Source organism: Callospermophilus lateralis, chromosome 13, assembly GCF_048772815.1.
Source record: "Callospermophilus lateralis isolate mCalLat2 chromosome 13, mCalLat2.hap1, whole genome shotgun sequence".
NCBI classification, from domain to species: Eukaryota; Metazoa; Chordata; class Mammalia; order Rodentia; family Sciuridae; genus Callospermophilus; species Callospermophilus lateralis.
Window position 1 is genome coordinate 24,883,632 of NC_135317.1, and position 12,066 is coordinate 24,895,697.

General features: G+C 44.7%; 1 protein-coding gene across 2 annotated transcripts in view; it reads right to left on the minus strand.

Moving 5' to 3' along the window:
- Positions 1–12,066, minus strand: part of Sfmbt2 (Scm like with four mbt domains 2) — a 203,414-nt gene that overhangs the window by 165,219 nt on the left and 26,129 nt on the right. For both annotated transcript variants that reach the window (XM_076831791.1, XM_076831790.1), the window contains exons 3-4: positions 6,017–6,111; positions 3,581–3,821 (exon numbers count right to left, since the gene is read on the minus strand). In XM_076831791.1, the coding sequence (XP_076687906.1) occupies positions 3,581–3,821; positions 6,017–6,111 (336 nt within the window). The remainder of the gene's footprint in view (positions 1–3,580; positions 3,822–6,016; positions 6,112–12,066) is intronic.

A 12,066-nucleotide genomic window follows, 5' to 3' on the forward strand; every position in this document is an offset into this window, starting at 1 on the left:
CCTCACAAGGATCATAAACCAAGGAATTTCATACTGGAAAGCTCTACAGAGATTCTATACTACAACCCCTCATTTCAAAGATGAGGGCAAGCTAAGAGAGGCCAGCCAGGCAACACGGTGAGACCCCACCTCAATTTAAAAAATTTAAAAAGGTGAGAACTCTGGGTGCGGAGGATTCACCCACAGAGCTAAGTGAATGCAGAGCAAGAATTCGCATCTCTGATCCAACCACAGTGCCCCTTCCTTTAGGCCACTTTGATTCCTGGGATCTGTAGTGAACCTTCTCTATCACCATGGAGCCCTCCTCCCAAGCAGAAGCAATAGGTCAGAGATTGCTGTATCTTCGTATTCTGGGATGCCTTTCAGGTTTAACCACCCAGAGACCAACTAGGTACAGTAACAGAATTTACCACTATATTAGCTCTCTAAGAAAAACCACACAAACAAAAACCCCTGTTCAAAAAATAGATTCCCCTATTCCCTCTGGAACAACTGCTGCCTCTGGTTACAAAGCAATAATTATCCTGTCCTACAGCAATCAATAAAACCTCTTGCCCCATGAACCTGCTATTTCCTGACTTTGTTCTCTGTACTAAAGATTTCCAAGTCTCATTGATTATCTACTAAATTTGTTTTAAGTTCTTTCAGAAACAGAGCTGAAAGGAATCCTCTAGTTAGCATAAGTTGTTATTGTTTGAACAGTTTGGTCACATTAATGGTTTCCCTTTTCCTGGGGCTTTCCATTTTTTTCATTTTTGAATTTGTCATGTTACAGGCATCCGCATCTTGACTAATAGCAGAGCCTGTAGGATACAAATCTGATGATGCTTCTGCGGCTGTGGCTGCCACCGCATTTTTCTTCCAAGAGAGAGAAGAATTGATGAATAAACTGTGTCTTCTCTCAAGCAACAACATGGATTTTGCTGCATGAGCCCATGAGCTCTTAACACTCAGTACCACTGAACTTCCACAATAGTCAGCAGAGCAACCGTTATACAATACAACCATCTTAGATCCTTCCCAAGAGTCAAACTTTAAAAGTACATCACAAATGAGATCAGCAACGAGGACGGGATATGGCAGGGCCACGGCCAGGGGTCCAGCCTGAGAGAACCCTCTCAGGCCTCCTCTCCATGGTCCTCCTCTGAGCTCCTCTCCTCCCAGAACACCCAAGTGCCCAGTGTCTGTCCCTCCTGAGTGTGTAGGGCACAGCTACCTGGCATCTGTGTGCAGAGCTAGGGGAGAGGACGGTCTCCAATTCTCTAACTAGAAGAAGTACTATCCCCATATCCATCGGTACAATTCATTCATTGAAACATTTATTCTACAATAGATGAGAAATTATAGGAAAAGTAAAGAAGCAAATGTGACATTGTTATCATCTCACCTCAATGGCAGTTTTAATTCAAAGCCAGATCTAAAAATGATGCCATTTATGACCAACTTAGGCTGGGTCTGGGGCTAAGTGCCTCCTTACCCCAGGATGTGTGGGTGCAGAGATGGAATGAATGGGAGTCCAAAGCCAGACCCACCATCAACCATTCTCCAGGGCTCCTATGAAAGGTCCTCCTTGAGAGGGATGAAAGACTGGGCACTACTAACTCAAAATGCAAGGAAGCAGGATTAGGCAGTCGGCGCACTCCCTGCCCGAGCAGTGACGGTGACACCTACAGAAGCAGCATCTCCACTTTCTTCAGGGGATCACTCCATGGCTCACTCAGCTGTCACTGAGAACTCCTCACAGGGCCACACAGGTGCTCACACCATGGGGCTTACCATCCAAGGCCATAAGACGGCCTGGACAAAGACCCACACACTGGAAGGACAACTGGATCTAAACATCTATCAGCTGATGAATGGAGAAACACAATGTGGTAGATCCACAATGGACTGTTATTCAGGCTTAAGCAGAAAGGAAATCCTGATGTGCTACACAGCAAGGGTGGGCCCTTGAGGAAACCAACCAAACGAACAACTGTGACATAGCTCCACTATGTAAAATGCCAGCACAGGGAAAGTCCACAGAGACTGAAAGTAGATGGAGGGTTGTGGGGAGAGGGGACGAGGAGTGACTGTGGGGGAGCAAGAATGTTCTAGAAGCAGATTATAACAATGGTTGCACAACCTTGTAAAGACACTAAAAATCACTCAACTGTATTTTATGGTATGTGGATTGTATTTCAAAATTGTACCCCCCCAAAAAAAAGCGTGGCTGCAAAGTGATCAGCACTAAGGGCCCCCACAACTATGGGAGCACATGTAGGGTCCAACCTCGGGGTTAGGGGAAAGAGGGAGGAGCTGAGAGCTGCAGAGAAGGAGGAAGAAGGAGAAAATAATTTCCAGGCAGAGGAGAGAGCACAGGCAAAAATGCAAGGCAAGGACAGGAGGAAGGCCCTTTCTCTTGTTCTTCAGAAACAACAAAGGCTCCAGATGTCAGCAAGGCCAAGGTGATGGATTGGACCTTGACAAAGTTCCGGCCATTTTTATCACTCCCTCCTTAGCAGGCTATTGATTATGCATAACAAAGGTGATACAAATAACAAAAAATTTAAAAAAATAAATAAAACAGACTGTTACCCCCAGGCAGAAAAACAATGTATCAAACCCTTAAGAAAAAAAAAAAATCAAGTTCAAATTGCTCTGAAGAGCTAAGGCCATTGCTGATATCATGGTTACTTCTAAACCGTATGTGTCACCTCAAAGGAAAAGCAGGCAGTGGGCACCAAGAGAAGGTGACACATACTGCAGAGGGGACTTTGAAAGCCTTCTGCACTGGGGCTGTGACACAGAGCAGGATGCTGAGGGTCAGGTCCTAGCTGGGCTTGGTTTTTCACACCTACACAACCAGGTGAGTTTCAACACCTCTGGAGTACACAGCCTAGGCTTCCCAGCAGGGTCTCTCAACCTCTGCACCACGGCAGGCGGGGGCTGGCCCTGCTTGGTTGAGGGGCATCCTGGGCCTTGTAGGAGGGTTAGCAGCATCCCTCTAGATGACAGCAGCACCTCCCACCCGCCAGGTCCCCTAGCAAAACTGTTTCTGGATCTTGCCACATGTCCCCTGGGGGCACAACTTCCCAGCAGGGAACAAGTGACCTCTGTCCTAGCCCTTGAAGGATGACACTTCTCCAAATGCTTCACACCCTCAGACCTCCTTACAACCAAACCCATTTAAAACTCAGAGAAGAGTGTGTAAGAGGCTCTACAGTCCTGTTCAACCTGTGGACTCTCTGAAGCAGAAGGAAAGCCAATCACTAACCAGTCACTAAGGAGAAACATCCTTTCAGCCTTCTCCTCCCTCCAAAAGCAATTTGAGGATTAAGCTCCCATGTTTTCACCTTCTAAAGGCCACAGTTGGCTCAAGGGTCAGGACCAGCCCTGACAAGTGAAAACACACCCTTACCCCAGTGCCGCCCCCCCCACCTCCGCGATGAAACCCAAGAAGCAATTTTTAAAAAGCTAGTAGACTTTTGCACTAAGTTCATTCAGCATTTTCTACCAGGTTCTCTGTGCCCATCACAGTGACTTCGGCATCGTGAAGGGCAATCCCGTGTAAGCCAAAGCCGTCCGTATGTGGGCTCACCATCTGGGGGCATCAACACCTTGTTGTTCTGGGTGCACCACCCTACGGGGTGCAGATCCGCTATGACCACATCACACCAGAAGTCAGCCCTGCGGTCCTCCCCATAACCACAGTAGCGCAGAAGCAGCAGCTGCCCGCAGGTGGTGATGATCGTGGCCACCCAGTAGGTGTCCGGGTTGCTCTTATTAGCCACCTCCAATTTCATTCCCGGCTGGAAGTTGCTCTGAATGCTGATTTCAACCTTAAGGAACAGAAACAGGAAAACCATTGTTAACGCTAGATACTCACTTCCAAAACATGACAAGAACTGCCAGAAAACAGAGCACGTGAACACAATATTTCTGTGGCTGTAAAACAGGAATGTATTTGTCTAAAAGAAACATAATGCAAACTACAAATGAAATGCTAACTCTTCTAGGTGCCACGTTTGAGGAAAGAAAAGATAAAACAAAAGTAATTTCAGGGCTAGGGTTGCGGTTCGGTGGCAGAGTGCTTGGCTAGCATGTGTGAGGCACTGGGTTGATTCTCAGAACCACATATAAATAAATAAAACAAAGGTCCATTGACAACTAAAAAAAAACAAAAAAATTTTTACAAAAGTAATTTCAGTAATATTTAATTTCTCCTATATCCAACACATTATTGTTTAACATGCAACTAATACAAGAAAGGAGAAGGAGGTATTCTTTTCTTCAAATTGTTCAAATGAAGGGTCCCAAACCTACTCTTATGTTCTACGCATGGTCCACACCCAGATGTGGGCTACACTACACACTTTTCCAATATTCAACAGTTCTGTGAGCCAGTGGATTCTGATGGACTGCCCCAGCCTAGAGTATACACTTATTTTTGTCTCCTTTTTTTTTTTTTTTTAATAAAGGGTTATACTGCACTGAAACACCAGCTTTTCTCCTCCTTCCTCCAAAAAGAGTTTTCCAGGCTTGGAGGTATCAACATTCCAAAGCTGACACATGTGCTGCTTTAAGCAGCAGGCACTTAGAGGAGATGATGGAATCAAAAATTTCTCCTCTCTGGGTCTGATGCTACTTTTCCCTTAAACCCGGCACAGAGGCCTGGGGAAAGCCTGGACAGAGGCCCTCACTGCTGCCAAGACACTCTACTGTGACTGTAAGGGAGGGGAGAACTAGTGAATCAAGGATGGGGGTGACTCCTGGAGGAAAACTAAGGCAGGCCCTCCTGGTACAAGAAGGAAGGGAACTTTGTCAACCAGCATCTCTGTCCCCAACTGCCTTAAGGAAACTGCCAAATCACCCTAGCATCTCAAGGTGCACGTGTTACCATGGCTTTTGCAGGACATTATCCACTCTATGCCAGGAAAGCTCATTTAGCACTTGGGCCAGATGTGTTAGCGCACACCTGTAACCCCAGTGACTTGGGAGGCCGAGACAGGAGGAGCGAGTGTTCAAAGCTAGCCTCAAAAACTGAGCAAGGCCCTAAGCAACTCAGTGAGATCCTGTCTCAAAATAAAACATAAAAACGTCTAGGGATGTGGCTCAGTGTTCAAGCACCCCTGGGTTCAATCTGGTACCAAGAAAAAAGGAAAAAGAAAACAAAAATATTCAGCTGTTGGGTTTCAGTAAATGGCCACCATCATAATCAACTATAATACAACGAGCCCAAATAGAGAAACAGGAATGCCATGTCCCTTTACAAGGGCAAACAAATCCAGGAAAGTCTCAAGTCCTTTTCAAAAGAACTCTGCACCTTCAAAAAGAATTAAATGTTTTTTTTTTAAATAAAGAATCAAAGTTCTGGCTTCCTCGTTCTGTAAGGAGCCAAAAAGAAAGTTAAAAAGTGCCCCAACCTGCTTCCGAACATCAGGTGAATCTCTGTCCTGAGCCCAGGGGAAAACAGATTTCTCAGAGTAAAATTTTCATTTACTAAGACAAGAGTCTTGCCTAAGAGCTTGGGTCTTAAAAATCTCATCTTTTCCTTGCTAATGATATTGAATCGGTATTTCACACCTAAGCAAAATTCTGATAGAAACTCAACTTTTTTTTTTTTTTTTTTAATTTTCTGGGACTTGTCCTCTGATGAACAGGCTATGTGCACTATTCAAAGAAATACTGTTAATGAGAATGATCTTCGGATTAGATTTAAATGCTTTCAGCATATTTATGGTTAGTTTTCTCATTTGATTCATCTGCCCACAGATGGCTATAAAACGTATGTGTCCTTTCAAAATAAAAATATCAGTTCACGAAAACAATACACACCACTCCACCTACAGGGAGACATTATGAGTCCCACCTACTTGCCTGGTTTGGAACTTCCTCATCTCCTTATTCCTAAGAAACCATGCCTGAATTTCCTCTTTTCTTTCTTCTTCGAAGCAGTTCAATACTTGGCCTTTGCCCTGCACACCACCACCACCCCCGCCCCTGCAGGTCACAGGAAACCAGCTGCTTCACTTACATGCTTGAAGGATGTGTGAGGAGCCGCCCGAGCACCTGTCTCTTCCAGATACTCTCCCCAGTTAAAGCCGATTTCCTCCAAGCTTGAACCTTCTTCTGTGGGGGAAAAAGAAAGGAGCATCAATACGAGGGCAGAGGATGGGAGGCACTGGCCTTTGACCGGGACCAGAAAACCAAGAGATCAACTCATTCAGTGGTTTAGGAGGACACTGCTGAATTCTTTGCAGAGCTCCAGTCTGTTGACTGTGGAGAAGGTGACCAAGGAAGAAAACTGGCCAGATCCTGCTTTGACCCCACCCCCAAAGCCAAGAGTAACCTTAGTGTTCTCAGCAAATGAATGAGGCTTATCTAAGGCTGATTTGCTACAAGGTACTGTATTTGTTTGAAATTAACCATGGTAGACACCCCAGGCTTTGGGAAGGCTGGAGAACGGAGGAAAGGAACATTCAATCACTGAGTATACCAATGATACATACTGACACCAACCCTATCTGCCCAGTGGCTGCATCCTGTTGATGCAACTCTCCTTGACTGTTAGTGCCATAAGGGATGTTAGAAACAGGGACTCCAGCAGGGCAGGGTGGCACATGCTTCCTAGCAACTCGGGAGGTTGAGGCCAGAGGATTACAAGTTCAAAGCCAGCCTCAGCAATTCAACAAGGCTCCAAGCAACTTAGCAAGACAGTATCTCAAAATAAAAAAATAAAAAGGGCTGAGGATGTGGCTCAGTGGTAGAGGAGCCCTTGGATTCAACCCCCAGTACCAGAAGAAAAGAAAAGAAATAGTGACTCCAGTGACATTTGAGAAGAAAGAAAATGGAGGGTCCAGGACTATGAGCCACCTGGAAGCCAGCAACAGAAATACAGCAGCTGCCAGACACTTCTGATGCCCAGTTATGGACATGTCTCCAGCTGGGAGAGAGCTCTAAGGGCCACTCACACCAGTTTCTCCAATCACAAAAAAAAAAAAAAAAGAAAAGAAAACTACAGTCAAATGCACAACACAGGTCTTAAAATCATGACTTTTTTTTTTTTTTTTTTTTTTTTTTGTACTAGAGATTGAACCCCAGCCCTTTTCATTTTATATTTTAGGACAGAGTATTGCTAAGTTGCTGAGGCTAGCCTCAAACTTGCAATCCTCCAGCCTAAAACTTCTGAAGTCACTGGGGTTACAGGCATATGCCACTATACCCTGCTAAAATCAAAACTACTTTTAATTTGCACAGCTGTACAAGGTCAGGTGCTAACGGAAATCAAGCAATTCCCGAAACATTTGAGGCTGCATGTAAGACATCATTTGTATAATTGAAAAGCACCAAGTAATGCACTGTAAAAAGTAGATGGCATAAATGTCACCCCAAAGAGCTCAGAAACTGTATACATTATTTGAATCCATTTGCAAGGCTATCATAAGGAAAGAACATACAATAACAAGAGCTGCCCAAATATGCAAACAAGAACTTCAAATGTATAGATTCTCTTCCACAACAATATTCAAGGGATGCTGATGTTCAATCCTTCTATCTTTTATAAGCAAGAGCCAATTTCACTAGCCAAGGGTAAATACTGCTTTCTAACATGCTGATTAGCATAAGAGTACTATATCTTAACAAGTGGCCAACCAAAGAGAGCACAGTTTTATTCTGGAAAATACTGCAGAGTGGCACCTGAAAACTCTGTCCACACTACCTTCTCCCCAAACAGTACTAGGCATCAATTACTCAATCTTGGAAAGCAGTTTCCAAGGCACGAATCAGATATCAACTCAGCACTATGGGATTTGCCAAAATCTCCTCATGCAGTATCTGAGGACTGCAAACCTGCTGGAGACAAGAGTCCAGAATGTCTTCTCACCCTACTTGTCTGACCTCAGTCACACCCTGCCTTCCTGCAGCCCCTGTGAGCTGTGAGCACAACACCACTATGGGAACATCCTATGAGCCACAGTGAGCTTGGGTGTCCACACTAGGTGCCCAGTATAGCATGAGATCATAATCCTGCCAAGAACCTGACAGATGGCTATTCACAGAAGAGCTAACGGAAGCTCAAAAAGGTTAGAGAATCACCCAATCACAGGGTGACTCAGAGGCAGAGTTCAGTGCAGGCCTCCTGATTAGGAAGCTGGAACTCTTTTTTTTTTTTTTAATTTTTTTAATATTTATTTATTTTAGTTCTCAGCAGACACAACATCTTTGTTTGCATGTGGTGCTGAGGATCGAACCTGGGCCGCATGCATGCCAGGCAAGAGCGCTACCGCTTGAGCCACATCCCCAGCCCCTGGAACTCTTAATAACTGGTTAAGTCCCAAGTTTTCAATTCCATAAATAATGCAATGAAATTTACACAGATGCATTAGAATAGGGTGGAAAAAATATTCTAGAGCTTATATATCCTATACGTACATAGGATATGTATATATCTATATATTCACATATATATGTATGTATATATATATACATACATATATAGACACGTACTTATATATATTCAAATGTTTTCATCTCTCACCTATTTTCTCAAAAGAACAGAATTCTAAAAGCATAACATTTATTTTTGAAAGGCACCATAAGTGGCAGATTTGTTGCCCAAGTGAAGCTGTTACAGATGTCCCATATCTGGGACAATAGGACTTATTGGGTTAAGAGGCCTTCCCCTCATTCTTCTGCCTGCACTAGGCCTCAGAAGCCTCCACCACCTCCACCCATTTATCCGATCTGTGGAACCCTCCGAGGCCAACCGTAACCGTGTTGGGGAGCATTAAAACATTCCACAGCCAGATGCACCCGATGCGGTAAGCAGGAGGCAGTAGCCACTGCAGAGAGAAACCAGTGGAGAGTCTGGAACCTGCTTATGAGGAAGAAGAGGAGGATCTGGGAAAAGACGCTGGGACTCAGCAAGGGAGAGTCTGGCATTGTAGACCCTGAGAACAGCAGCTGTGGAAAAGGGAAGGGGCTCTCTTGCTGGGCGGCGAAAGAGGCCTGGTGAACCTCATCGGGGTCCCTGGCCAAGAGTGGGTGATTTCACCACTTCAGATCAGGGCTGCCAGGGCTGGTTTCTCCCTTCACCTTTGAGACCATTTGTCGCAGTGTTTTAGCCTTCATACCATTCTAGTCTATGCTTCGTATTTTACCAAAAATATGTTTCCACCAAATTTAAATTTATTGCAAACTCCATTTCTAGTCCCTCCTCAGGGAGCCAGCTGTGCGCTCCTTGGTGCTCGCTTGTTCATTCAGTCAAGCTGCCCAGGAGGTTAGATGGTCCACTGTGTCTCCCCAGCAGCCAGGGAGGCAGTAAGCTCGGCCACTCTGCTGGCCTAGGGAAAACACTTTGTCAAATACCCCAAAAGTCAGACCTAGAATGGGACTTTAAAAATAAAAACCTTACACCCAGCACTGGTAACCTTAACCATGCTGTTTGAACAATAAAGCCACATACAAAATTAAGGGTTAGTCATAATAGAGGCTTTAAAAAACTGTCCCACACAACCCTGAGGCCAGGGCTCCCCAAGCAGCTGGTTCTCCAAAGACATTTCAATGAGCAATAGATAAACACACACCGTGTTTATGAGGAGAGGTCTCATAAACCCAGAGCAAATATTTACAGCTGATCCATAAACCTCTTAAACCCATAAACATTTTATCAAGGAAACTCTGACAATCTCCCTCCACCATAAATGAACCAGCAGGGAGGCACTTCCCATGATGTCATGAAAACCATCTATGAAAAGCCACTAAGAAAATTTCACAATTTAAGAGAAAAAGCCGGCACGTTCATTAGTGGTGATCCAGAGTTCTAGAAAACAGAAAACTATTTGTGAGACCAGAATATTCCATAATGAACATAAAAAGCCGCATTAAAAGCAGGAGAACAAGTGACCTTGGGACGCAAAATGCAGTTAGCAAATAGCCCATACGTCTTTTTCTTAGGTGGTAAAATCTTGGGTTTGAACAATTTTACATTCTGAAATGAGGCTGACTTCACAAGGCTGAGTACTGAAGCCTGTAACCACCACCCAATGAAGAAACTGAGAACCGGCACCCTTCAGAATGAACAGAACCTCACTGAGGACCTTCTTGGGTGGTGTGTGTCTGTGTGTGTGTGTGTGTGTGTGTGTGTGTGTGTATTTTTTTTTTTAATGTGGAGAGAGACAGGAAGAAGACATTAAATCTCTTTTATTTCAAACTCAACAGCCAGTTCATTTCGCACTACATAAGGTGTACAAAGTAGTGCAGCTGCGAGCAATTGTAGGAACCAAGGCCCCCTGCACTCCAGGAGGGACAGTCATCAGAATGCAAAGGTCCTTGTGGCTATCTCAGATGGCCACAGTTTATCTAGGAGGGAAGAAAGCAAAAACCCTCTTCCCTGGGGAAAGCAGCAACTCTTCAAAAGAGCAACTCTTTAGAAGATAGGGAACAATGCTGCCAGGTCACAGATCTGGACCTCAGCATGGCAGTCCTGGCTTTCTCTGAGAATGCTGACTTCTTTTCTTCCCAAACACAAGAGCCTGTGGCTCTGCCGTTAGTATATTCCCAGCACCAAGGAGAAAACAAGACGGAGGCAAGCCCTCCAGTGCCCATCCTTCTGTGCCCATCCTTCTGCTCTGAGGCTTGCCCAGTCTGAATATGCAGCACACTTCATCCACAGACTCCACCAGGAAATTACACTTACCAAGCCTACAAAAATATGTCAGGGAATGTATTTATCACTATGTCAGCATATTGTTCTGCTTGCTGCTAGAGCAGCCACCAAAGTCGCCTAGAGTTCCCATGATCGGGTTTCCGGTGCACTTTGCTCCTCCTACAACCGGGAGGAGGCTGTCCATCCTATGTGCTGGAAATGCCTGAAGTTCCTGGGCTATTTCATCTACCTGTGCTTATTCCAGTGATATAATCCGTGTCCCTGGGAGGAGAAGCAGTTTTATATTATGCCTACTGCATTTGCAGGACTTGGGTATCCATTACTGATGCCAACCAGGATTTGAATTTTCCTTAGGAAAAAAATTCAAAATTCTTTTTTTTTTTTTTTTTTTTTTTTGGTTAAAAAATGTCAGTTTAATGACAGCTGGGGTGCAGAGTGGTGGGAATTGAGCAACAGAAAAAAAAAAAAAAACTAGTGAACAACCAGGTTAGGTCTTTCATTCTTTGACCCCACACTTTCCTCACAGAAGGCTGCAGTCACTTAAGTGAAGTCACTTGCTGGGAAGATGAAGCCCAATGTTACATAACACGGGGAGAGGATAAAAGAGGAGTGGGAAAAAGAACCAGGAAGAATGTGGGCTGTGCCTTGTCCCATGGGTGCGGGGATCGGATTCCGGCCAGCGCTTCAGAGCGCCAGTTCCACAGCCTGAGGATGCCTGACATGAAGTCCTGCTTCCAACCACCACCCGTAGCTTTACCTGGACCAGTTTCTTCATCATGGAAATGTGGATGATCAAAGCAGTCACTCCTCTGCTTGTCTAACTAACACACACACATAAAGGACTCGAAATGTTGAGTGTCTTCCCTATGGTCAGAAGGCAAGCTCATAAGGGTCTGCCCCTCATTCACAGTCCATGTGGAACCCACTGAAGAACTCTGTCCTTCCCTTCTCTTGGAGTGGCTAGCCCACAAATCTCATCAGGAAACTCTTCCCAGGGAAAGACCCTAAGCACTAAGACTATACCCGGTGGGCCCCAGAATCAAATGTCCCCACAACTGATTCTAGAACTGACAATATTTTATGTATGAACAGGATGGCAAAAAATAATAATAATAATAAAAACACATGGGGCTGAGGGTATAGCTCACTGCTTGGTTGCCTAGCATGTGTAAGGCCCCAGGTTCAATCCCCAGTGCCACAAAAACTAAACAAATAACTTGAAGACTTATACTTGACTCTGTTGTTCGATTTAAATGCTCAAAACGAGATTTGAATTTCTAGAATGAATTCAGCCTCTGCACTCTACAAAGTTTCAGACCCTAGTTTTAAATTTGTAGCACCATCTTACCATGCAAGTGGGTGCACATGGAAATTGCAAAAAGAAGTGACATATTAGCCACACTAAGGGGCAAGGG